This window comes from Schistocerca nitens, chromosome 9 (genome assembly GCF_023898315.1).
Source record: "Schistocerca nitens isolate TAMUIC-IGC-003100 chromosome 9, iqSchNite1.1, whole genome shotgun sequence".
NCBI lineage: Eukaryota > Metazoa > Arthropoda > Insecta > Orthoptera > Acrididae > Schistocerca > Schistocerca nitens.
Window position 1 is genome coordinate 119,506,464 of NC_064622.1, and position 25,680 is coordinate 119,532,143.

At 45.1% G+C, this 25,680-nt stretch overlaps 1 protein-coding gene across 1 annotated transcript in view; it reads left to right on the plus strand.

Annotated features, from left to right (window-relative positions):
* Window positions 1-25,680, plus strand: part of LOC126204047 (roundabout homolog 2-like) — a 318,078-nt gene that overhangs the window by 170,224 nt on the left and 122,174 nt on the right. The window contains exons 3-5 of the mRNA XM_049938471.1: window positions 5,334-5,487; window positions 7,099-7,229; window positions 18,838-19,104. Of these exons, the coding sequence (XP_049794428.1) occupies window positions 5,334-5,487; window positions 7,099-7,229; window positions 18,838-19,104 (552 nt within the window). The remainder of the gene's footprint in view (window positions 1-5,333; window positions 5,488-7,098; window positions 7,230-18,837; window positions 19,105-25,680) is intronic.

Sequence of the window (25,680 nt, forward strand, 5' to 3'; positions counted from 1 at the left end):
AAATTTCAAATTTGTAACATGAGGGCATTAGGGAAATAAATACATTTTATATAAGTGAGTACAGAAATGGTTAAAGGAAATATCTGCCGAACAGTAGAATCATACATTTAATTCATCGTTATGTGCAACATTCTGGGGGATATTGTGACATAATTTCATAATCAGTAACCAATTCTCAAAGCATTATATTTGGTAAAGGAAGTGGTGAAATGTAAACAATATGGTAGCGCAGATTACATGAAAGTAGTTGAACGAAATACTAATTGGATGGGTTTAGTATCCACTACGACAGCATCACTGCAAAAAAAAAAAAAAAAAAAAAAAAAAAAAAAAATCTGAATGATCGGGTGAGCTATGGGGGAATCCTTCTGAAAAACTGATATATAGGTTCCTATTTGTAACATGAACTGCATTCTTATAAACTAGTTGCCATTGAATTTTCCTTTATCATATTTCTGATATGTGGCATTGTTAGTATTTACTACACACTAATGAACATCTAGACTCACAAATATCTGTAGTACTTAGGCAACAAACTTTCAGTAGGAACGAAAGCTTAACCAAATATAAAATTAATAGAAGCAGAACTGATCATTTACAGATGGCAGAAATAAGCAGCGTTATCCACGTATACAACATATCTCAAACAAGAGTCGCTGAAAGCAAAAATTTTACACTGCTGGAATTATGTAATTTAAATAATGGGGGCATGGCAGCGTACCGACCGTGACTACAAAAATTAACATGTAGCGGTCATTTTTTTTATAAACACAATAAAGGGATAGAGAATAAAATTTAATACAGTTATATAAGAACTTAGATTTTCCATCCTTCAAAAGTCGACCATTTCATACCGTTGTAACCCAAGAATACCTCATACTTTTACATACTCTACTCTCCTTCCCTTTTGCGCGAATTTTCCCTATCGGTGTACAATTTAATGTCTGTATCTATCGCTTTTACAAGATTTAAAGATGTTTAGGACCGTGTACATGTTGTAAACAGATCACAGTTGTGTCTTCTGCGCAGATGCGTTTGTAGTGTACCGTTCTCTGCCTGATTGGATTGGCTGTGGGGATAGAGACTCAGATCCATGTGTGATACCCTGTCTAGGCCGTGACGTAAGCCCGGAAGTGCCCTATGGTACTCTGTCATTTTCCTGTTACAAGACAAAGGAAATCCGTTGAATTAAAACAGTTTCATCCGTTAAGCATATATTTAATGCTTTCCGATCATCAAGGAGTCGTCTTACCCGCAACCTGTTAGAATGGAGGAGCTTCACACAATATGATTTGATGGTGTGTCTTCCCGGTAGCTGTGAAGAGCTCTTGTGCAGTGTAGTGTAATACACTCCTGGAAATGGAAAAAAGAACACATTGACACCGGTGTGTCAGACCCACCATACTTGCTCCGGACACTGCGAGAGGGCTGTACAAGCAATGATCACACGCACGGCACAGCGGACACACCAGGAACCGCGGTGTTGGCCGTCGAATGGCGCTAGCTGCGCAGCATTTGTGCACCGCCGCCGTCAGTGTCAGCCAGTTTGCCGTGGCATACGGAGCTCCATCGCAGTCTTTAACACTGGTAGCATGCCGCGACAGTGTATGTAGCCCAGTCAGTATTGTCCCACATAGCTATGCCTTTTTTGGAAGTGTCCTCGATAAACTTCTTTCCTCACCTATTCTTTTTACTACCTCTTTATTTATTACTTATCTGCCTACTTAATTTTGAACATTTCCCGAGAGCAGCTCATTGCACGTGTTCCAGTTTCTTCCTCTCCGGATTTTCACGTAGCCTATTTTCCAGTTCCATGCTTTTCTATGCTCCAGCCTAACATTTCCAGCAACTTGTTCGACAGTTCCATCTCTGTATTTGTTATCGCTGTAGCTCCTGGACTGAAGAACGTTTTCTTTCTTGATTTGGCTGTACTATGTAATTTTGGTTAGCACCAATAATTGTTGTCACAGATATAGTTTCTGGTCTTTATAATCGATTGAACACTCAGAAAGAGGCCCGGGGGCAGACAGAGCAGTTCTGCGCACGACTGAGCGGGCGTGGTGGATCGTGGTGAGGATACAGGGCAGTAGCAGTCTAGCTAAACAATATTAACCAGTCAGTCACTTTATTACAACCCATGCAGCTACGCTCTGAAGCTGCAGTGTGGTGGCCTCGCCTATCTGGGCGTATGGTACAGTAGCCTCATTTGGCGCAGTGATGGTTGGCGACCAGTCTGTGGGTTCTTACATATGCATGCACCCCGGAATGCTGACGCCTGTGACCGGCTAGCAGCACGTGACCCACTTATGTGTACCCCGCTGATCCTAGTTACAAGTCTCGTCTGTACGAATAGTGATGCGAGGCGCCATGGCGGCTACCTCAGTGTCAAGAGAGAGCAGTTATATCAACCCGGTCATGACCTGCTGCCCCCTAGGCAGGAATCGGGCTGCTGCTGGAGTGAGCTGAGAAATAGCCCACCAGTGGAGAAGTACCAGGCTCCAGAAGCAGGGCAGGCAAGAAGACGGTGGGGCGCTGGTGACTGACTAGGTTCATGGTGGCTGCTTTCTGATTTAGCAGTGCCTGCCGTAGCCCCTGTGAGGTTGCAAGGGATACTGTAATAGTATAACTAATTTGCTGGGTGTGGTAATGTTTACTGTGGAAGAACAGTTGGGGTGAAGCAAGCACAAGTCAATATATTTATGGAGATACCTTCTTGATAAAGAGAGGAGGCAGCATATAATGGATTTGCTGGGTATATGATCACTGAAATAGCAGTACTCCCCATAAGAGCTCTTCAAAATAGTTCAAAACTCAAATTTAAAGCATAGTAGCAAGGATAATATTTTGGACATTAAAGAACATGTTTTATATAAGAATTAAGTTGTAATGATGTTTGAGAACCGCTGCATAATAAGTTATTGTCTTTCGTTGTGAAAGTACTGTTCAGTTTTCGATCTATGTAGAGCAAAATGAATATTTCGTATGCCACGCCTTTTAGGCAAAGACGTGATTAAACAAAAGAAGAGGGGTGAAACTGCCAAAATGTGGAGTGCTCTTAAATACGTAAATAATCTGATGATTGTCTACAAAATAATATAAGGTATTTAGCATTACGTATTTTAATATTGTAACATTGTAAATGCATGATGGCCATGTTTAGAAATAATATACACTCCTGGAAATGGAAAAAAGAACACATTGACACTGGTGTGTCAGACCCACCATACTTGCTCCGGACACTGCGAGAGGGCTGTACAAGCAATGATCACACGCACGGCACAGCGGACACACCAGGAACCGCGGTGTTGGCCGTCGAATGGCGCTAGCTGCGCAGCATTTGTGCACCGCCGCCGTCAGTGTCAGCCAGTTTGCCGTGGCATACGGAGCTCCATCGCAGTCTTTAACACTGGTAGCATGCCGCGACAGCGTGGACGTGAACCGTATGTGCAGTTGACGGACTTTGAGCGAGGGCGTATAGTGGGCATGCGGGAGGCCGGGTGGACGTACCGCCGAATTGGTCAACACGTGGGGCGTGAGGTCTCCACAGTACATCGATGTTGTCGCCAGTGGTCGGCGGAAGGTGCACGTGCCCGTCGACCTGGGACCGGACCGCAGCGACGCACGGATGCACGCCAAGACCGTAGGATCCTACGCAGTGCCGTAGGGGACCGCACCGCCACTTCCCAGCAAATTAGGGACACTGTTGCTCCTGGGGTATCGGCGAGGACCATTCGCAACCGTCTCCATGAAGCTGGGCTACGGTCCCGCACACCGTTAGGCCGTCTTCCGCTCACGCCCCAACATCGTGCAGCCCGCCTCCAGTGGTGTCGCGACAGGCGTGAATGGAGGGACGAATGGAGACGTGTCGTCTTCAGCGATGAGAGTCGCTTCTGCCTTGGTGCCAATGATGGTCGTGTGCGTGTTTGGCGCCGTGCAGGTGAGCGCCACAATCAGGACTGCATACGACCGAGGCACACAGGGCCAACACCCGGCATCATGGTGTGGGGAGCGATCTCCTACACTGGCCGTACACCACTGGTGATCGTCGAGGGGACACTGAATAGTGCACGGTACATCCAAACCGTCATCGAACCCATCGTTCTACCATTCCTAGACCGGCAAGGGAATTTGCTGTTCCAACAGGACAATGCACGTCCGCATGTATCCCGTGCCACCCTGGCCAGCAAGATCTCCGGATCTGTCCCCCATTGAGCATGTTTGGGACTGGATGAAGCGTCGTCTCACGCGGTCTGCACGTCCAGCACGAACGCTGGTCCAACTGAGGCGCCAGGTGGAAATGGCATGGCAAGCTGTTCCACAGGACTACATCCAGCATCTCTACGATCGTCTCCATGGGAGAATAGCAGCCTGCATTGCTGCGAAAGGTGGATATACACTGTACTAGTGCCGACATTGTGCATGCTCTGTTGCCTGTATCTATGTGCCTGTGGTTCTGTCAGTGTGATCATGTGATGTATCTGACCCCAGGAATGTGTCAATAAAGTTTCCCCTTCCTGGGACAATGAATTCACGGTGTTCTTATTTCAATTTCCAGGAGTGTATTTGACTAATGTAGTGTCACGTGACCGGACAATGGACAGAGGATAGGGGACAAAGGTCGCGGTCTTTTGATCGTGGTCCGTCGGTGCGGTAAGGTCGGTGCGGCTAAGAGCCGCCGACATAGTATCACGTGGCCATCAGTTTGTTTTGTAGGTGTGATTTAGTAAAATAAAAACGTTGTCATTTTAAACTGTTGTCGGTGTAGATCATTTGTGAACGATCGTGATTTAGACAAATACTTGAATTCATTCACTGCTGTACTTTGGCTGGCTATTTACTCAATATAGGGCGCGAATGCAACTGTGCGCAACCGAACCCCTTTTGCAGACGAATCATGATAAAAGGTTGTGTACAAGCCCGAGTGATGTTGCACCCCCTTTTCGTTGTAGGTTTGCCAGTCTGAGAAAATCTCTGCTATAAATTCACAGCTGTTTATACGAGATATCGGCTCACTCTTGGTGATTTACCACTTCTTCTCGCGTTCCTGACGTTTCTGCGGCCCATCGTTGGAGAAATCGGTTGGTCTGCTCTGCTAGACACCTGTTTTATCGCTGCGCTGGCAGGTTTACGGTGGCTGGCCGGCATGTCTCACAATGTGACGTCGTAACAGGCATGTCGACTTCCTGCACTCGCCGGATGTCTATAGCTTATAGTAGTTCTGCACTACTAAGCTACAGGTAGCATAGAGCACTCGATAGAACCGTAGTTTTGTAGAACAGTGTACTTGCTGTTGGCCCAGTCTACGTGTTAGTGAGTGACTTGTGCTGCTGCAGACCTCCGCGAGGACTTCCGACCGGAGCCGAAGGACACCCGAGTAGCCGCTGGAGAGACAGCGCTGCTGGAGTGTGGCCCACCCAAGGGCCTGCCGGAACCAGCGCTCATCTGGAGAAGGGACGGACAGCCGCTGGACCTGCGCGCCTCCACCAGGTCAGTACGCTGGCCGCCACTGTGCAACGTTACTATCACCAAATGCCATATGTCTCAAAGGTACTGATACCTATTCCTAGCTTTACATGGGGATCCACCATAGATCGGTCTCTGACAAAGTCAAAAATTAGAATGGTGAAAATAACGGGACACCTGTTTTGGCTTAGGTGCCGACACTCTGCAGTTCCCGAGAAAATGACACACCACTTCTCTAGTCCGCTCTCGCGGCAAAAATTTGAAACTGTGGCCTTAGCCGCAGCGCTACACACTTGCTTAGTTACACGACAATCGGGCTTACTGGTCAAGTAGCGTAGAAAGTTTAACCTTCATGTTCTCGGAAACTACAGGGTATCGGCACTTAAGCCAAAACAGATGTCCCATTAATTTCGCCCTGCGAAGTTTAGATTGTGTTAGAGAACGACCTATGGCGTGTTCTCCTTGTTAGAGAAGGTTTTGACTATGTTGACTGCAATATGCTTTTTGAAATTCTGAAAGCAGCAGGGACACAGTGCAGAGAACGAAAGGTTACTCACATCTTGCACCCAAATCAGACTGCTCTTGTAAGGGTCAAAGAACATGAAAGGGAAGCAGCAGCCAATAAGGAAATGAGATAAGATTGTAGCCTTTCCCAGATGTCACTAAATCTCTCCACTGAGCTAGCTGCAAGGAAATCCGAGGATTAATTTGGAATTGGTATGAAAAAATACAAAACTTTGAGGTGTTCTGCTGATATTGTAATTCTACCAGAGATGGGAAGGAACTTATAAGAGCAGTTGAACGGAATAGATACTGTCTCGAAAAGAGGTTATAAACGAACATAAAAAAGTAGTCGAATTAAATCAGGCGATGTTGAGAGAATTACTGTAGGAAACGGGACACTAAAAGTAATAGATGAGTTTTGCTATTAAAAGGCAAAGTAACTGATAACGGCCCAAGTAGAGGAGATGTGAAATGCAAACTGGCGGTTGCAAGAAAGAGAGAAACCTGTTAACATCTAATTTGAATTCAAATCTTGCGAAGTCTTTTCTGAAGGAACTTGTCTTAGCATAGCTTTGTACGGATGTGCTACGTGGGCAGTAAGGAGTTCAGACTAGATGAGGCTCGAAGATTTTGAAATATGGTGCTACAGAAAAATACTGGAGTTTTTGGGTAGATCGAAAAACTAATGAGGAGGTACTGAGCCTAACTGGGGAAAAAAAGAAATTAATGGCATAGCTTGAGTTGACGGATACATTCTGAGACATCAAGGGATCACAAATTTAGTACTGGAGGTAAGTGTGTGTGTGTGTGTGTGTGTGTGTGTGTGTGTGTGTGGTGTGTTTGTTGGGGGGGAGGGGGGGGAATCGTGGAAGGAGACCAGGAGATGAGTACAGTAAGCATATTCAGGAAGATGTAAGCTGCAGAGTTATTCGGAGATGAAGAGTCTTGCATAGGATAGAGTAGCATGGAGAGCTGCATCAAACCAGTCTTCGGACTGAAGACCACAACAATAACACCCTATTACATTTTCCCGCTGGCAGACACGTCCATGTGTACAGGTGTGTGTGTGTACTAGTGGATGCGACGCCAGTTGTGCTGCTGATAACGGTCAGTTCTCCGTGTGTGTTCCAGGCTGCGGCTGGTGGACGGAGGGAACCTGCTCATCTCCGACGTCCGGCAGGCAGACGAGGGCCAATACCAGTGCGCGGCGCAGAACATGGCGGGCTCCAGGGAGTCCAAGGTCGCCAAGCTCACCGTCAACGGTAAGGCCGCACTGGGCTCTCAAGCTAGAAATACGTTCAAATGGTTCAAATGGCTCTGAGCACTATGGGACTCAACTGCTGAGGTTATTAGTCCCCTAGAACTTAGAACTAGTTAAACCTAACTAACCTAAGGACATCACAAACATCCATGCCCGAGGCAGGATTCGAACCTGCGACCGTAGCGGTCTTGCGGTTCCAGACTGCAGCGCCTTTAACCGCACGGCCACTTCGGCCGGCCTAGAAATACGTCCTCCATTCCAAATATTTCTCTCCCGTGTCGATGAATGTCACAGTACGAGTGAGATTAGTATAATATTCATCAACAAAGGTTCTCTGTGCTTTTCTATAAACCAAAAGAGTTTTACTGCCAGTTTTCGGAATTTTAACGTAACCCATGATTGCACCCATACTTATAATAAGTACTATAGATCAAGAGAACAAGTTTCGAAAAAGAGAATTACGTTAACATCGAATACAAGTTTAAGAGCTAAGACATATATTTTTTTATTTTTTCGTAAGTGTTTGTCTGGAGACTTACATGGAACTGACGCGCTTTCAGTGTGCAGTACAGACGAGAAGATTATATAACTGAGAACGAAGTCTTTCATGGTGGCACTGTCGCATCTATTCAAGGTAAACTTCAGGCTTTCGATGATTACCTCCCTCGTCTTCGTCAGGAGCAACTGCCTATCAAAACTACTGCTGTGGTCACCTTACGTAGAACAAAGACGGTGTCTGATTGGTAAATTTTATGAAATGACGGAAGGAATGACAGTTGTTTCTAGCAATGGCCAATATTTTTATGCAACATTTTCAGAAACGTGCATTAAATTTGGCTCAAATTCGTCTGTATTCATTTTATTGTTATGTTGACGACACGAGTATCGGCTGGACATACGGCATAGAAATTCTTGAGCACTCTCTAGAACATATGAACAGTATGCAGCCAAACATTCAGTTCACCATCGAGGCAGAGAAAGAGGGACGAATGCTATTTTCACATGTTTTGCTACAGCGAAAATCGGATGGACGTCTCGGCCATTCAGTTTACTGCTAGCCGACGCACACTGATTTACATCTTAGCGCCCAGAGTTTTCATCATCCAGTCCAGAAGAGAGAAGTTTTAAATCCACTGTTGAACAGAGCAAAGATCGTTTCTGACGAGGGCCACTTGGTTTCCGAAATTAATCATCTGAAGTTTGTGTTCCGAAAGAACGGCTATGGGTCACGTGATATGAAGTCAGCGTTCTCCAAGGAAAGGAACCGGGAAAATGTTGAAAATTCACGTGATGAGCCACCGATTGCATTCCTTCCACCGAGCGAGGTGGCGCAGTGGTTAGCACACTGGACTCGCATTCGGGAGGACGACGGTTCAATCTCACGTCCGGCCATCCTGATTTAGGTTTTCCGTGATTTCCCTAAATCGGCCAACTTCCTTCCCCGTCCTTCCCTAATCCGATGAGACCGATGACCTCGCTGTCTGGTCTCCTCCCCCACAACAACCCAACCCAACCCATTCCTTCCCTTCTGCCGCGGAGTCCTGGGAAGACGAGGTATATGGTCTATCTTCCGACCTCCTAAGAAGATAATATAGGTTATGCTCTGCTGAGGAGAGTCTCGGCCTCAGGATTTCTGGGATTTGTAACATCCCATGTGAGAGTGGAAGCAATTACATCGTTTCCTACCGCTGTGCAGAACATCAACGGCATATTAAAAATTCAGAACTGGAGAAATCTGCAGTGGCAGAGCACAGCCTCACAAACATACAATACTGTTTCATGAATTAAAGCTTTGTCCCAGACCCCCACTGGGACTCGGTAATTAAAGAGGCTTTAGAAATAAGACTGTGAGAGACAGTGGATATAATCTTAGCAGTGCACGGAAAAGTGATCTCGATGCAAAGAAGAGTCAGTGATATTCGTCGCAATGTTTACGTTACGGCGGGTGCGGTGGCACCACCAGCGCAGACGTTGACACTATCTGCTACAGCATGACGTAATTGCCGATCAATCAGAAGTCTTCTTGGGCTATATAAGGCCACAAAAGCTGCAGTTTTGACTGTTGGTTGCTCCTGACGAAGACGCTGGAGGTAATCGTCGAACGCTGGAGGTTTTTCTTTAATTGACGCGGCAAGAAGTCCGAGAATGTAATGCAAGATTACAGAAGCTTTCGAAATGTGAAACAAAGAAGTGCTGGAAATTATGTGGGAAAGTCGAACAACTGGAGCACTAAAGCACATAAGAAGAGGTTTTGGAAGGATAGACTAGCACACAGACCTGCACGTAACCAGCCTTCAGACTGACGAACTACAGTATAAAAAAAAAAAAAAAAAAATGTTCTCTCTGTTAACTTTTCTCGTAGACAAAATGACTGATATGCTGTCTTCCAAGGCAAATGTTGTCTTGTCTCATCACTTCAGCTAACATTTGAAGATAATAGGAAACGCGATCTGAGGAGATGCTTCGTGACGAAAATCAAGTCAGAGAATGACCAACTGTAGCTCTAATGTAAACATTATCGATTACACGGTAGTGCTTGTGATAGATGGATGTATTTAAAATTGTAGGGCGCAAAACAGCGTGTTCATCAACGCCCTTTCTCAAGATCGCGGTACGGTTGATGTTTTGATATATGTGTAGCTACTCATATTAAAACGAAAAGCGAAGGTCATGTAATTACAGCCAAAGTCATAAAAATTCTGGATACGTTTTTCAGTATATCTATTTATGCCGTTTTCATACATTAAGAGTGTTGCTGAAACAGTAAATGGCATTGAGATGGCTGGTAGCTTGCGACAATAATAAGATGAGCCAGCCACTTGGTTGTGACGTTGTCTATTTGTTGTACAAAAATGGTAGTTTGTCCTCTTGAAACTTCGAGCGTCAGAACTGCAGAAACAAATATTGTTTCACTTAACAGTACTTGGGGCAAGATCTGACACACGAAAGGCTGTAACAATAGCGTAACCATGAGCGCAAACAGAGACTTCTAAATAAGAGACCCTACATGCATCCGGTCTAAATTACTGCATAATTTTTCCATATATTCTAATCCTAGCATAATCTCCTGACTTAGAACAGTGCCAGGTGGTTCTTTATTTCCGTCAAATTCTTAGTCTTCTTCTGGAGAAACTCAGACAGTTATTGTTCCTATTCGTTCATGATGTTCAAATGTGTGTTAAATCTTATGGGACTTAACTGCTAAGGTCATCAGTCCCTAAGCTTACACACTACTTAACCTAAATTATCGTAAGGACAAACACACACACCCATGCCCGAGGGAGGACTCGAACATCCGCCGGGACCAGCCGCACAGACCTATTCGTCACATAAATTCCGAGAACATAACCCTAAGTCTTCAGTTATCCGAAGCGCCTGTCAGATTAAAGTACGCTTTACAACTGGGCTTTTTGTTAATGAAACGGAATTACCTGTTTAATTTCCGGGTACTTAAATTAAAACAACACCGTTTAGATTGGTACTTGAAGACAAGGTTTTAGGTAATGTTTTTGATAGATTAAGCAAACCATCAACTCACATTGTCGACCAGTTTGAAACTCATAAAAGCTTGGAAAAAGAAATCTTTAAATGCTTGGGCGACTGCCGAAATCAGCCCAAAGGGGGAAGGGTATTGAAACTGCGTTTTGTAGTAACCGATGTGGTGAGTCTGAAAATGTGTAAGGCCTGCCGGAGTGTCCGAGTGGTTCTAGGCGCTACATTCTGGAACCGCGCGACCGCTACGGTCGCAGCTTCGAATCCTGCCTCGGGAATGGATGTTTGTAAGGTCCTTAGTTTAGTTAGCTTTAAGTAGTTCAAAAAGGCTCTGAGCACTATGGGACTTAACATCTTAGGTCATCAGTCCCCCAGGACTTAGAACTACTTAAACCTAACTAACCTAAGGACATCACACACATCCATGCCCGAGGCAGGATTCGAACCTGCGACCGTAGCAGCCCCGCGGTTCCGGACTGCAGCGCCTAGAACCGCACGGCTACCGCGGCCGGCTTTAAGTAGTTCTAAGCCTAGGGGACTGATGACCTCAGAAGTTAAGTCCCATGGTGCTCAGAGCCATTTGAACCATTTTGAAAATGTGTAAGTACCAAAACCAAATGTGACAGAAACTATTCAGAAATTTTTAGTACCGAACCGTTGATAGTTCTTCACTTAATATATTTAAATTCGATGAATTCGACACTTAAACGGCAAGCATATTTCAATACTATATGCATACTACATCTTTTTATATACATATTATTACCACGAATATGGATGCCACCTTTGTGATTCAACGATTTGAAATTATGTGCTCGTGTGATTAAATGCAGAGTGTACAACAAGCAATGAAATACAACTATAAAATACTCACAAAAATTATTTATATTAGATTTGCAACGTGTATTCGGCTATTATTCGATACTGCTTTGGGCTATTCGGCTACTTTTATCCTATTTGGCCGCTTCTAGGTACTATTCTGCCGAATACTTTCGTAAGAAGTTTTGCTGTAGTCAGATAACTGGTAAAATGAAAATATTGATTTATTTTATATTAATAATAAACTTACGTAAAATAAATTTATGTATTCTGCGGGCACATTTTTTAAAATACAAAATGTTTATGCACTTGAATTCTCGTAATTAAAATTTGAAATGGATTATTATGGTGCAAAAAGACTAATTTTCCTGCATTTTTAGGCAGTAGTTTACACCTTTTCTTCTCGTAGACATTCTCAGCTTCAGTGAAGAGACGCTCTGAATAAATACTACTTCCTGGCGCCGACAATTATTTTGCTGCAAGATTTACCAAACACGGAAATTTATCTTTTCTTGGTTGCCATGTGTATGGATTGTTATGACGTGACATGTCCTTAATACTCAAATGAAGGTGTATTTCAGTTACAATTACAGTTTTTCTTTCGATGAGTGGTGTTTTTTATGCAAACATGTCTTCCGAGCAGTCCATAAAAGATGAGTGAATAGTCTGGCTTAGGCTTTGCTCTCCGGTTCTCACCCACTTGGCCCGAATAGGGGACTAATTCGCGCTATCGTCGCTGCTTGTTTCACGGTTCATCTTTAGGCTATCGATCAAAATATACTGCTTTGCTTTGCCTCTTTGGAGTTGACTGGTGAAAACAATCATTTTAAAGCTGCTAAATAATTTTTACTTGTCGTGCTGTCTTCAAACCGTTCGTACAACACTTGTTGTGTGACAAGCCTCACCTGGCTTAATGTGCTCGTTTTATTGCAATATTGTATTAGTGTAACAACATACGGAATAATTTCAGAAATGCAGGCTTATCCGGAACTTGTAATTTTTGTTATTTTTTCAAATGGTTGCAATAATTGCGTAAGTTTCTCTAAAATCTCCCACTGTGCAGCAGTCAGATTGGCAATATCACAGTCCGTGAGACAGAGCGGAATGGCCCGTTTGTGTTCCGTTTTGACTTGCAAGAATACAATAGGTGGAATTCCACCGCGTACTGACATCGTACACCAATTCATGCTGAAGGAGAAGAATGTCTTCTTCGATAGAATGCAGTGTCAGAACGATTAAAATGAGTTCCGATCTTCCTACCTGTTGCTATCTTTTGACTCACATTTGACTGAGCCTTCAGACAATCGTCAACAATTAATTGGAGAGTATGAATGAAACAACGCACTGAGGCAAAGTATACATTACTAATAACTATTTATATGTTTCGTCCAGTGTCATGAACAACGACATGAATTTTTGCCAGTTGGAAGTCCCATAAACTTGAAATTTGTTATAAAGCGATCGCTATGTTTTCTGCTGTGTGTTGTCGCTCAAAATGCTTAATGCTAAATACTACATTTTTGACATTGTATTCACGAGCAATAAAATGCGTAGTAAAATATAAGAACTGATTGGATTACGCAAGCACGCCCACATGTCGCATGTCACGGAAATATAATCACTCTTTGAAAGTATTCTTTTAATTGTCTCGACGACCTTATGATATAGGGAATTATTTTGTCTGAAAAGTAAGGGCGGCAGAGCGCTATTATTCAGTCTTCCAAAACCAGCCATTTCTACTGCATTTCCTGCCTCATTGTCAAGAGCTATCATTTCGACAATTAATAGATGGTATTTTTTAGCCTTGGGATCATTAATATCGCATGGTTTGCGTATTTCAGCACATTGTTCAAAACTCAGTTGCTTTTTTGGTGTCGAAAGATTACTTACATCTGTATCTTGATCCGTAAATGAAATGATCGTATGGCATTGTTGGTCGGCAGGCCCCATTCGGGGGAGCTCGGCCGCCATATTGCAAGTGCTTTTTAGTTGACGCCACTTGGGCAACTTGCTAGTCAATGATGATGAAGGACACAAAACACCCAGTCCCCTGCCGGGAATCGAGCCCGGCCCCCTGGGTGGTAGTCGGTAACGCTACCGCTGCGCTACGGAGGTGGACCTTGATCCGTAATTTGTTGCCCATTAGAAAGGAGTGAGAAAAAAAAAAAGACACAAGTTTTCCCGCCACGCACAGGCCGAATACTTTTGCCTATTGTAATCGGCTAGAAAGCCAGCAGAATATTCGGGTTTTGGCTTGTGGCAGGATTTACTGTTCGTTACAAGTCTGATTTACACTGATCAGCCAGAACACTATGGTTACCGACCTACTATCTACACTCCTGGAAATTGAAATAAGAACACCGTGAATTCATTGTCCCAGGAAGGGGAAACTATATTGACACATTCCTGGGGTCAGATACATCACATGATCACACTGACAGAACCACAGGCACATAGACACAGGCAACACAGCATGCACAATGTCGGCACTAGTACAGTGTATATCCACCTTTCGCAGCAATGCAGGCTGCTATTCCCCCATGGAGACGATCGTAGAGATGCTGGATGTTGTCCTGTGGAACGGCTTGCCATGCCATTTCCACCTGGCGCCTCAGTTGGACCAGCGTTCGTGCTGGACGTGCAGACCGCGTGAGACGACGCTTCATCCAGTCCCAAACATGCTCAATGGGGGACAGATCCGGAGATCTTGCTGGCCAGGGTAGTTGACTTACACCTTCTAGAGCACGTTGGGTGGCACGGGATACATGCGGACGTGCATTGTCCTGTTCGAACAGCAAGTTCCCTTGCCAGTCTAGGAATGGTAGAACGATGGGTTCGATGACGGTTTGGATGTACCGTGCACTATTCAGTGTCCCCTCGACGATCACCAGTGGTGTACGGCCAGTGTAGGAGATCGCTCCCCACACCATGATGCCGGGTGTTGGCCCTGTGTGCCTCGGTCGTATGCAGTCCTGATTGTGGCGCTCACCTGCACGGCGCCAAACACGCACACGACCATCATTGGCACCAAGGCAGAAGCGACTCTCATCGCTGAAGACGACACGTCTCCATTCGTCCCTCCATTCACGCCTGTCGCGACACCACTGGAGGCGGGCTGCACGATGTTGGGGCGTGAGCGGAAGACGGCCTAACGGTGTGCGGGACCGTAGCCCAGCTTCATGGAGACGGTTGCGAATGGTCCTCGCCGATACCCCAGGAGCAACAGTGTCCCTAATTTGCTGGGAAGTGGCGGTGCGGTCCCCTACGGCACTGCGTAGGATCCTACGGTCTTGGCGTGCATCCGTGCGTCGCTGCGGTCCGGTCCCAGGTCGACGGGCACGTGCACCTTCCGCCGACCACTGGCGACAACATCGATGTACTGTGGAGACCTCACGCCCCACGTGTTGACCAATTCGGCGGTACGTCCACCCGGCCTCCCGCATGCCCACTATACGCCCTCGCTCAAAGTCCGTCAACTGCACATACGGTTCACGTCCACGCTGTCGCGGCATGCTACCAGTGTTAAAGACTGCGATGGAGCTCCGTATGCCACGGCAAACTGGCTGACACTGACGGCGGCGGTGCACAAATGCTGCGCAGCTAGCGCCATTCGACGGCCAACACCGCGGTTCCTGGTGTGTCCGCTGTGCCATGCGTGTGATCATTGATTGTACAGCCCTCTCGCAGTGTCCGGAGCAAGTATGGTGGGTCTGACACACCGGTGTCAATGTGTTCTTTTTTCCATTTCCAGGAGTGTATATATTCTCGTTCAGGCGATAGCAGCGTCACCTGGCGAGGAACGACTGCCAGTCAGACATGCGCACGGTACATTTCGTGTCAGTGAGCGTGCTGTACTTGTCTAGAATGGGGAAGTCGCGCGATCAATCTGATCGACGGCAGATTGTGATGGTCCGGAGTCTCGGCACGAGCGTTTCGGAAACTGGACAACTTGTCCGGTGTTCGAGGAGTGTTGCGCTAAGTATCTTCAAGTGGCGAAACGAAAGTGAAACCACGTCCAAACGTCGTGGGGTTGTGCGGCCACCCTTCATAACAAATGTCTGACGTCGTAGGCTGAGCAGTTTGGTAAAACGGGACAGGCGATTAACTGTGGCGGAAGTAACATCAGACTTTAATGTTAGGCAGACTACTAGTGTGTCTGAACACACTGTGCAACGAACACTTCCAACGAAGAACCTCCGCAGACGACGACCCTTGCATGTGCCAATGTTAACACGACGACATAAACAGGTAAGACTGAAATGGGCACGAGACTGCCGGCGCTGGACGTTGATGCAATAGCAGAGCGTTACATGGGCTGATGATTCCTGATACCTTCTTCATCATGCCGGTGGGAGGGCGCGAATCCGTCGTCTTCCAGGGGAACAACTCTTTGACATCTGTATTGCGGGACAGCTTACAGCGACTCCGTTATGCTGTGGGGAACATTCACACGGGCTTCCTTGGGTCTTGTGGAGCTCGTACGAGGCACCATGACGATCACGGAGTATCGTACACTAGTTGCAGTCCACGTCTCCCCTTCATGGCAATTCAACAAAATATTGCACCGTGTTGGGGTGGTTCGAGGAATACAATGGCGAATTCCATTTGATATGCTGGCTCCCCAACTCCCCAGATCTGAACGCGATCGAACAAATTTGGGACGCGACTGAAGGTGCCCCCCTATCCCCCCCAACCTGCAGAAGTTTACGGGAATTAGGTGACGTGGGTGTGCACATGTGGTGCCAACTCTCTCCAGCGAACTACCAAGGAGTGGCCGCTGTTATCGGTTACAGTGGTGAACACACCTGCCATTAGGTAGGAGGTCATAATATTCCGGCCGATAGGTATATATACTAATATTGTTCGTTTGACACTGTTATAACAGATGTTGCTTGAGAATGTCACAATCGTAAATAAATAAATAAGTACATCCAGGCAGATAATGTGGTCTGTCCCTAGATGTACAGATTAGTGACTGCTAAAATCACAGTACTTCCTCTTGCCCTCGGTCAATGTTAAGTGTGCACTTTGTAGAGTGGCAGACAATAAATAATTACTAGAAAATCGTGGAATTTCATTATGAATAAGATGTCTGAACTAAGCCTCCAGGGAGAATTTCGGTTTGGGAGGTTTCGTTTCTATTCATCCCAGGTTAGAACAGTTACGTTAGGTTACTGTTTCTCTCCATTTAACTGTCTACATCTAAATCTACATGGTTACTCTGCAATTCACACTTAGGTTCCTGGCTGAAGGTTCATCGAACCATTTTCATACTACTTCTCTACCATTCCACTCTCGTATGGCGCTTGGGAAAAAGGAACCCCTAAATCTTTCCGCTCGAGCTCCGATATCTCTTATTTTATTATGATGATCATTTCTCCCTACGTAGATGGGTGTCAAAAAATATTTACGCATTCGGAAGAGAAAGTTGGTGATAGAAATTTCATAAGTAGATCTCACCGCAAAGAAAACCGCCTTTGTTTCAGTGACTGCCACCCCAACTCGCGTATCATATCAGTGACACTCTCACCCCTATTGCGCGAAAATACGAAACGAGCTACCCTTCTTTGTACTTTTTCGATGTCCTCCGTCAATCCTACCTGGTAAGGATCCGATACCGTGCAGCAATATTCCAGCAGAGGACGGACGAGTGTAATGAAGGCTGTCTCTTTATTCGGTTTGTTGCATCTTCTTGCTGTTCTGCCAACAAAGCGCAGTCGTTGTTTCGCCTTCGCCACAATATCATCTTCATGGTCTTTCCAATTTAAGTTGTTCGTAATTGTAATTCCTAGGTATTTAGTCGAATTGACTGCCCTTAAATTTGTGCGATTTATGATAAACCCAACACTTATCGGATTTCCTTTAGTACCAATTCGGATGACCTCGCACTTTTCTTTGTTTAGTGCTAATTGCCACTTTTCACACCATACAGAAATTCTCTCTAGATCATTTTGTAATCGGAATTGATCGCCTGATGATTTTATTAGACGGTAAATTACAGCGTCATCTGCATCGAAGGGGGCTGCTCAAATTATCACCTAGATCATTTATATAAATCAGGAACAGCAGAGGGCCTATGACATTACCTCGCGAAACGCCCGATATCACTTCTGATCTACTCGAAAATTTATCGTCTATCATTACGAACTGTGACCTCTCTGAGAGGAAATCACGAATCCAGTCACACAACTGAGATGATACTCTATACAGGGTGTTACAAAAAGGTACGGCCAAACTTTCAGGGAACATTCCTCACATACAGATAAAGAAAAGATGTTATGTGGACATGTGTCCGGAAACGCTTAATTTCCATGTTAGAGCTCATTTTAGTTTCGTTCCACCTACGCTCAATGGAGCACGTTATCATGATATCATACGGGATACTCTACCTGTGCTGCTAGAACATGTGCCTTTACAAGTACGACACAACATGTGGTTCATGCACGATGGAGCTCCTGCACATTTCAGTCGAAGTGTTCGTACGCTTCTCAACAACAGATCCGGTGACCGATGGATTGGTAGAGGCGGACCAATTCCATGGCCTCCACGCTCTCCTGACCTCAATCCTCTTGACTTTCATTTATGGGGGCATTTGAAAGCTCTTATCTATGCAACCCCGGTACCAAATGTAGAGACTCTTCGTGCTCGTATTGTGGACGGCTTTGATACAATACGCCATTCTCCAGGGCTGCATCAGCGCATCAGGGATTCCATGCGACGGAATGTGGATGCTTGTATCCTCGCTAACGGAGGACATTGTGAACATTTCCTGTAACAAAGTGTTTGAAGTCACGCTGGTACGTTCTGTTGCTGTTTGTTTCCATTCCATGATTAATGTGATTTGAAGAGAAGTAATAAAATGAGCTCTAACATGGAAAGTAAGTGTTTCCGGACACATGTCCAAATAACATATTTTCTTTCTTTGTGTGTGAGGAATGTTTCCTGAAAGTTTGGCCGTACCTTTTTGTAACACCCTGTATGCACGCAATTCGATTAATAGTCGCTTGTGAGGAACGATATCAAAAGCCTTCTGGAAATCTAGGAATATGGAATCGATCTGAGATCCCTTGTCGACAGCACTCATTACTTCATGGGAATAAAGAGCTAGCTGTGTTTCACAAGACCGATATTTTCTGAATCCGTGTTGGTTGTGTATCAGTAAGTCATTGTCTTCAAGGTGATTCATAATGTTCGAGTACAGTATATGCTCCAAAATCCTCCTGCAAATTGAAGGCAATGAGGTAATGAGGTACTACTCCTACCATTTGTTTGCAGCGCGAAAAATGTTGGTGTTGCAGTGAAGCCGTTCTTCAGCAAGGAGCCGGAAGACGCGACGGTGTTGGAGGGCGGCGGCGTGCAGTTCGAGTGCCGCGTGGGCGGCGTGCCGGCGCCGACCGTGCTGTGGCGTCGCGACGACGGACGGATGCCGGTGGGCCGCGCGCGCATCGCCGACGACAAGTCGCTGCGCATCGACGGCGTCGCCGCCGACGACGAGGGCGTCTACATCTGCGACGTCGAGAGCCCGGCCGGCCGGATCTCCGCCAGGGCGGCGCTCACCGTGCACTGTGAGTGGCCACTGTCTTCTGCCAAAGGCTTACCCGACATCGACATCTGGGGACGGGAATATTCGAGGCTGTCGAACTCAGTCTTACCTTTCCTCTTCCTCCATTTCGTTGTCCCCTGGTCGTGGTTTAACATTTTTAAATGTTCGGATAATAAGTTGCAGTCTCTTTATCTAAGAGTAGATGATGAATGCAGCTAGCCGCCATCTCTGTGTAATGTCTTGTCTGTATAGACGTGTATCTGTTGCCTTTAAGATCCCTTCACCTTCACACATAAATCTATACAGTAAAGTAAGGCCCTCCCAGTTCTTGGCTGATCCGTGATAAGACAGGCGAAAAATTAGACTAATGGAGGATTGTTAGTATTATCTCTATTTTCAATCGCTCTCTCTCTTTCTCTCCTTTATCTATGTACAGTTTTTAATATAATATTTCATTACGTGAAATCAGCCAAATAGAATCTTTGGTGGAGTCCTTCGGCTTGGTAATCAGCGGCTGGCTTGCTGTAACAGATCTTTACATTTATTATTACTGTTAAACACTGCAGTCAGTCGGGAGAATCAATCGTTTGGACAAATATGTATCTCGCAGAAGCTGTCCTAGTTACCACTCTAACAACCATGGAGAATGCATATATGCATCTCTGTTATTTCAAAGAATAAACGCACTAGAAAATACTTTGGCGTCGTCGAGCTGTCGCCGCATATATTACGAGAAAATCAGATCAGATAACTTTTCCGAAGTGAATGAATGTGGATGGTTTGATTGAAAATGATTAATTGGTGCGTGGTAGAGGGTATTTTCTGTGGGGACATTACAGTGGGGTTCACTCGAGTTCGTATTTTGGCAAGTGTGTATTTTAACTGTGTTGTAAGATGCCCTACCTTCCGAAACTTTCGTCTGTTAACCCTTTCGTGGGCAAACTTATTGAGCAGTTTTTTTAATGAACGGAGAGCAGATAGTAGTTAACAGATAGGTATATTTATCACACAGGATATCAAATTTGCTACAACAGTGAAAGTGAGGTCACAGAACAAGGTGGGAAGTATTCTTACCACTGTCCTTCCTTGGAGTTAAGTAACAAAAACAACTTTTTAAATATATGTTACATTTATTTGATAAATTTACTTCTCTTGTTACAATGATTGTTCACAATTACTTGCCATGAAATTTTCTGAAACATGGGTCTATGCAAAGTGGTATTTGACAATATGTACAAACACAGCGAGTACTCTTTTCCGCAGCTTTGGTACTACAATAACGGCGCGTCCAGCAGGTTTCTCCTAAAATGGGTTGATGCTCCCCTACAGCCACATGACGAAAATCTTCAGGTACTTTAGCCCTTTTTGCCAGAAAGATAGGTTTTTCTCCACGTCTTCTTTAAGACGAGAAGCCAGCGATCAATTGTCTGGCTAGATGGATCCTGTGTGTGAGCTGATCATGCTGTCCACTTTCTCTTTTGCTTATTTACCACACGATAAAACTGTTTACTGCAGCAACGTCTACCAGGAAATAAAATATTCTGTGCCACCATTTTACAGAACGTCTGCCAATACCATACCTTTCTCGTAATTGATCAAACTTATCGACACCACCCATTATTTTGTTGTATTCTGCCACAACTTCAGGACAACAAATCTCTGTACTAGTACCATCCTTGTTTTTCCTTTTCACTGTGCCGCCCCGCGGTGGTCTCGCGGTTCTAGGCGCTCAGTCCGGAACCGCGGGACTGCTACGGTCGCAGGTTCGAATCCTGCCTCGGGCATGGATGTGTGTGATGTCCTTAGGTTAGTTAGGTTTAAGTAGTTCTAAGTTCTATGGGACTGATGACCACCGATGTTAAGTCCCATAGTCCTCAGAGCCATTTGAACCATTTGAACCTTTTCACTGTGGCTGTTTCTCATTGGTCATGAATTGAGGACAGGAAAGTGACTGGACGGTTATCCATCCATTTTACTGCAGAAATGGCTCCTTTTGTTTCAAACTGGAATTCTCCTCGTTCCAATTTTACGTTTTCCTTCATAAATTTGTCTAAATCAAAAGTATTTACCTTATACTAGAGCTTTGACGAAAAAATCACAAAATGTCACGCAAACAGCACTGAAAGGCTCCTCTACAGAGCAACACTCAGCTATACAATGCCTCTGCGTGAAGGTACAGCAAAAACGGCGGGAACTTCCGATTGGAAGTAGTACCCTATACTGTTCACTAGTTGGTAGCACCGTACAGAGGTGGGAACTGTGAATCCCACGGGACTAGGAGCGAGTTCATTTTAGTGGGAAGCATGTTTCCCACGGCTCACGAAAGGGTTAACCAAACGGAGAAAGATAGTGTGCATATTAACATCTACACTGAAGAGCCAAAGAAACTGGTACACGTGTCTAATATCGTGTAGGGCCCTTGCAAGCACGCAGAAGTGCCGCAACACGACGTGTCATGAACTCGTCTAATGTCTGAAGTTGTGCTGGAGGGAACTGACACCATAAATCCGTAAGAGCACGAGGGGGTGGAGATCTCTCCAGAACAGCATGTTGCAGCGCAGCCCAGATATCCTAAAAAATGTTCATGTCTGTGAGGTTTGGCCGCCTTCGGAAGTGTTTCAACCCAGAAGAGTGCTCCTGAAGCCAGTCTTTAGCAATTCTGGACGTGTGGGGTGTCGTATTGTCCTGCTGGCATTGCCCAAGTCCGTCGGAATGCATGGACATGAATGGATGCAGGTGATCAGACAGGATGTTTATGTACATGTCACCTGTCAGAGTTGTTTTAGGGGTTCCATATCCCATATCACTCGAACTGCACACGCCTCACACCATTACAGAGACTCCACCAGCTAGAACAGTCCCCTGCTGACATTCAGGTACCATGGATTCATGAGGTTGTCTCCCAGCTGTACATGTCCATCTGCTCGATACAATTTGAAACGAGTCTCGCCTGACCAGGTAACATATTTTCAGTTATGAACACTGTTATGTCGGTATTTACGCGCCCGGGCGAGGCGTAAAGCTTTGTGTCGTGCACTCATCAAGGGTTGTCTGTACATGTGTACAAGTTTAAACCTATCAACGTACTGAATAATACAGAATATAAACCACGTGAGGCAATACTAACCTTACGACTTATCTTAGAAGAAAGATTAAGAAAAGGCAAACCTACGTTTCTAGCATTTGTAGACTTAGAGAAAGCTTTTGACAATGTTGACTGGAATACTCTCTTTCACATTCTAAAGGTGGCAGGAGTAAAATACCGGGAGCGAAAGGCTATTTACAATTTGTACAGAAACCAGATGGCAGTTATAAGAGTCGAGGGGCATGAAAGGGAAACCGTGGTTGGGAAAGGAGTGAGACAGGTTTGTAGCCTCTCCCCGATGTTATTCAATCTGTATATTGAGCAAGCAGTAAAGGAAACAAAAGAAAAATTCGGAGTAGGTATTAAAATTCATGGAGGAGAAGTAAAAACTTTGAGGTTCGCCGATGACATTGTAATTCTGTCAGAGACAGCAAAGGACTTGGAAGAGCAATTGAACGGAATGGACAGTGTCTTGAAAGGAGGATATAAGATGAACATCAACAAAAGCAAAACGAGGATAATGGAATGTAGTCAAATTAAATCGGGTGATGCTGAGGGGATTAGATTAGGAAATGAGACACTTAAAGTAGTAAAGGAGTTTTGCTATTTAGGGAGTAAAATAACTGATGATGGTCGAAGTAGAGAGGATATAAAATGTAGACTGGCAATGGCAAGGAAATCGTTTCTGAAGAAGAGAAATTTGTTAACATCGAGTATAGATTTAAGTGTCAGGAAGTCGTTTTTGAAAGTATTTGTATGGAGTGTAGCCATGTATGGAAGTGAAACATGGACGATAACTAGTATGGACAAGAAGAGAATAGAAGCTTTCGAAATGTGGTGCTACAGAAGAATGCTGAAGATAAGGTGGGTAGATCACGTAACTAATGAGGAGGTATTGAATAGGATTGGGGAGAAGAGAAGTTTGTGGCACAACTTGACTAGAAGAAGGGATCGGTTGGTAGGACATGTTTTGAGGCATCAAGGGATCACAAATTTAGCATTGGAGGGCAGCGTGGAGGGTAAAAATCGTAGAGGGAGACCAAGAGATGAATACACTAAGCATATTCAGAAGGATGTAGGTTGCAGTAGGTACTGGGAGATAAAGAAGCTTGCACAGGATAGAGTAGCATGGAGAGCTGCATCAAACCAGTCTCAGGACTGAAGACCACAGCAGCAAACCACGATGTACATTACGTGTCTTCTCTATACTGAAGCGCCAAAGAAACTGGAACAGGCATGCGTATTCAAATACAGAGATATGTAAACAGGCAGAATACGGCGCTGCGGTCGGCAACGCCTATATAAAACGACAAGTGTCTGGCGAAGTTGTTAGATCGGTTACTGCTGCTGCAATGGCATGTTATCAAGATTTAAGTGAGAGAAGTGCAACCCTTCCGCAAATTGCTGCAGATTTAAGTGCTGGGCCATCATCAACTGCCAGCGTGCGAACCATTCAAAGAAACATCATCGATATGGGCTTTCGGAGTTGAAGGTCCAGTCGTGTACCCTTTATGACTGCACGACACAAACTTTACGCCTCGCCTGTGCCCGTCTACACTGTTATTGGACCGTTGACTGGAAACATATTGCTTGGCAGGATGAGTCTGGTTTCAAATTGTATGGAGTGGATGGACGTGTACGGGTATGGAACAACCTCATAAATCCATGTACCGGCTTGTCAGCAGGGGACTGTTCCAGCTGGTGGATGCTTTGTAATGGTATGGGGAGTATGCATTTGGAGTGATATGGGATCCCTAATGCCTCTAGATACGACTCTGACAGGTGACACGTACATAAGCATGCTGTCTGATTCCGGCATCCATTTATGTCCATTGTGCATTCCGACACGCTTCGGCAATTGTAGCAGGACAATACGACACTCCACACGTCCAGAATTGCTACAGAGAGGCTTCAGGAACCATCTTCTGAGCTTAAAAACTTCTGCTGGCCACCAAACTCCCAAGACATGAACATTATCAGGCATATCTGGGATGTCTTGCAAGGTGCTGTTCCGAAGACATCACAAACCCTTCGTAGTCTTACGGTTTTATGGACAGCCGTGCAGGTTTCATGATGTCAGTTCCCTCCAGCACTATTTCAGACGTTAGTGAAGTCCATGCCACGTCGTGTTGCTGCACTTTTTCGCGCTCTCGGGGTCACTACGTGATATTAGGTAGGACTACCAGTTTCTTTGACTCTTCAGTGTATTAAAGAAAGTAAATGATGATTGTCGTTTATACAGTGACAAAATTCGTGTGGCAGTTTCGCCATTGTGAAGATTGTGGACACGCTGTAAATGCAATGGGCAGAAATTTGTCGCATTTACTGTTTACCATACAGGTGTTCGTGGGACATAGATGTGTGCAGAAAGTTGCCATGTACTGGAAGTAGGACTACGCTGCCTATTTCAACAATGTGTTGCTGTTACTACACGGGTATTTGAAACTATACGTTCAGAAATAAATGGGAACTTGCAGGAGTACCTGATTCTCGCAAAGAGCTGAAAGCTCTGCTACAAAGTCTACGATGAGGAATGGAACGTGTCGGATAGCTCCGTGGTATACTTCAATTGCAGTAGTAGCACTACCATCTCGGAAGCTGTAAACATACTCTACATCTTCATTAGTGTAAGATGTGTGGCAGCACGTGGAAAAACGCAGTTAACCGATGCCTCTCTCTGATCAGCCTCCATCCCAAGTGCACCACTTTATCTACAACACACTAAGGACAATTGCACTTTCAACGGGCTAATTTTTTTGCAGAATGACATTTGCAACGAGATAGGTTTGGGAGGGGGGGGGGGGGGGGTAAGAAATAGACATGAGCGCCACTGGCCCAAACACAAATGTAATGTACATCTGTTTTTCTCCGAAACCGTTCTGAATAGGACATATGGCCAAATGTTTTTTCGTTTCAAATAGGCTTTTCCATCATTTTCCTGAATACTGACCGTTTCTCCTGAGAAAGCCTTTATTGATTCATCTCTCTAGGAATGTACAGTCTCAACAACTTAGCAACAAACCACTCGCCGGCCGCGGTGGCCGAGCGGTTCTAGGAGCTTCAGTCCGGAACCGAGCGACTGCTACGTTCGCAGGTTCGAATCCTGCCTCGGGCATGGATGTGTTTGATGTCCTTAGGTTGGTTAGGTTTAAGTAGTTCTAAGTTCTAGGGGACTAATGACCTCAGATGTTGAGTCCCATAGTGCTCAGAGCCATTTGAGCCATTTTTGAAGAAACCACTCGGTAATGCTCAACGCCTCTTTTGTGGCGTCTGGCACCAGAGCTGGATGAACATCTCTGTGACGATTTCGTGTTTACTAAACGAATCTGTGAAGAAACGCAGAACTCTTTGTCAATGTTCTCTATTTACTTTATCAATTCTTCCTCGTACTGGCACAGACCGACAAGCAATACTCACGTATGGGCCGGTCAATGCTCCTCTAAGTCACCCCCTTCGTGGGTGGACTTTTGAACTAAATTTCGTGACGATTCTCCCAAAAAATCTTAGTCTTGT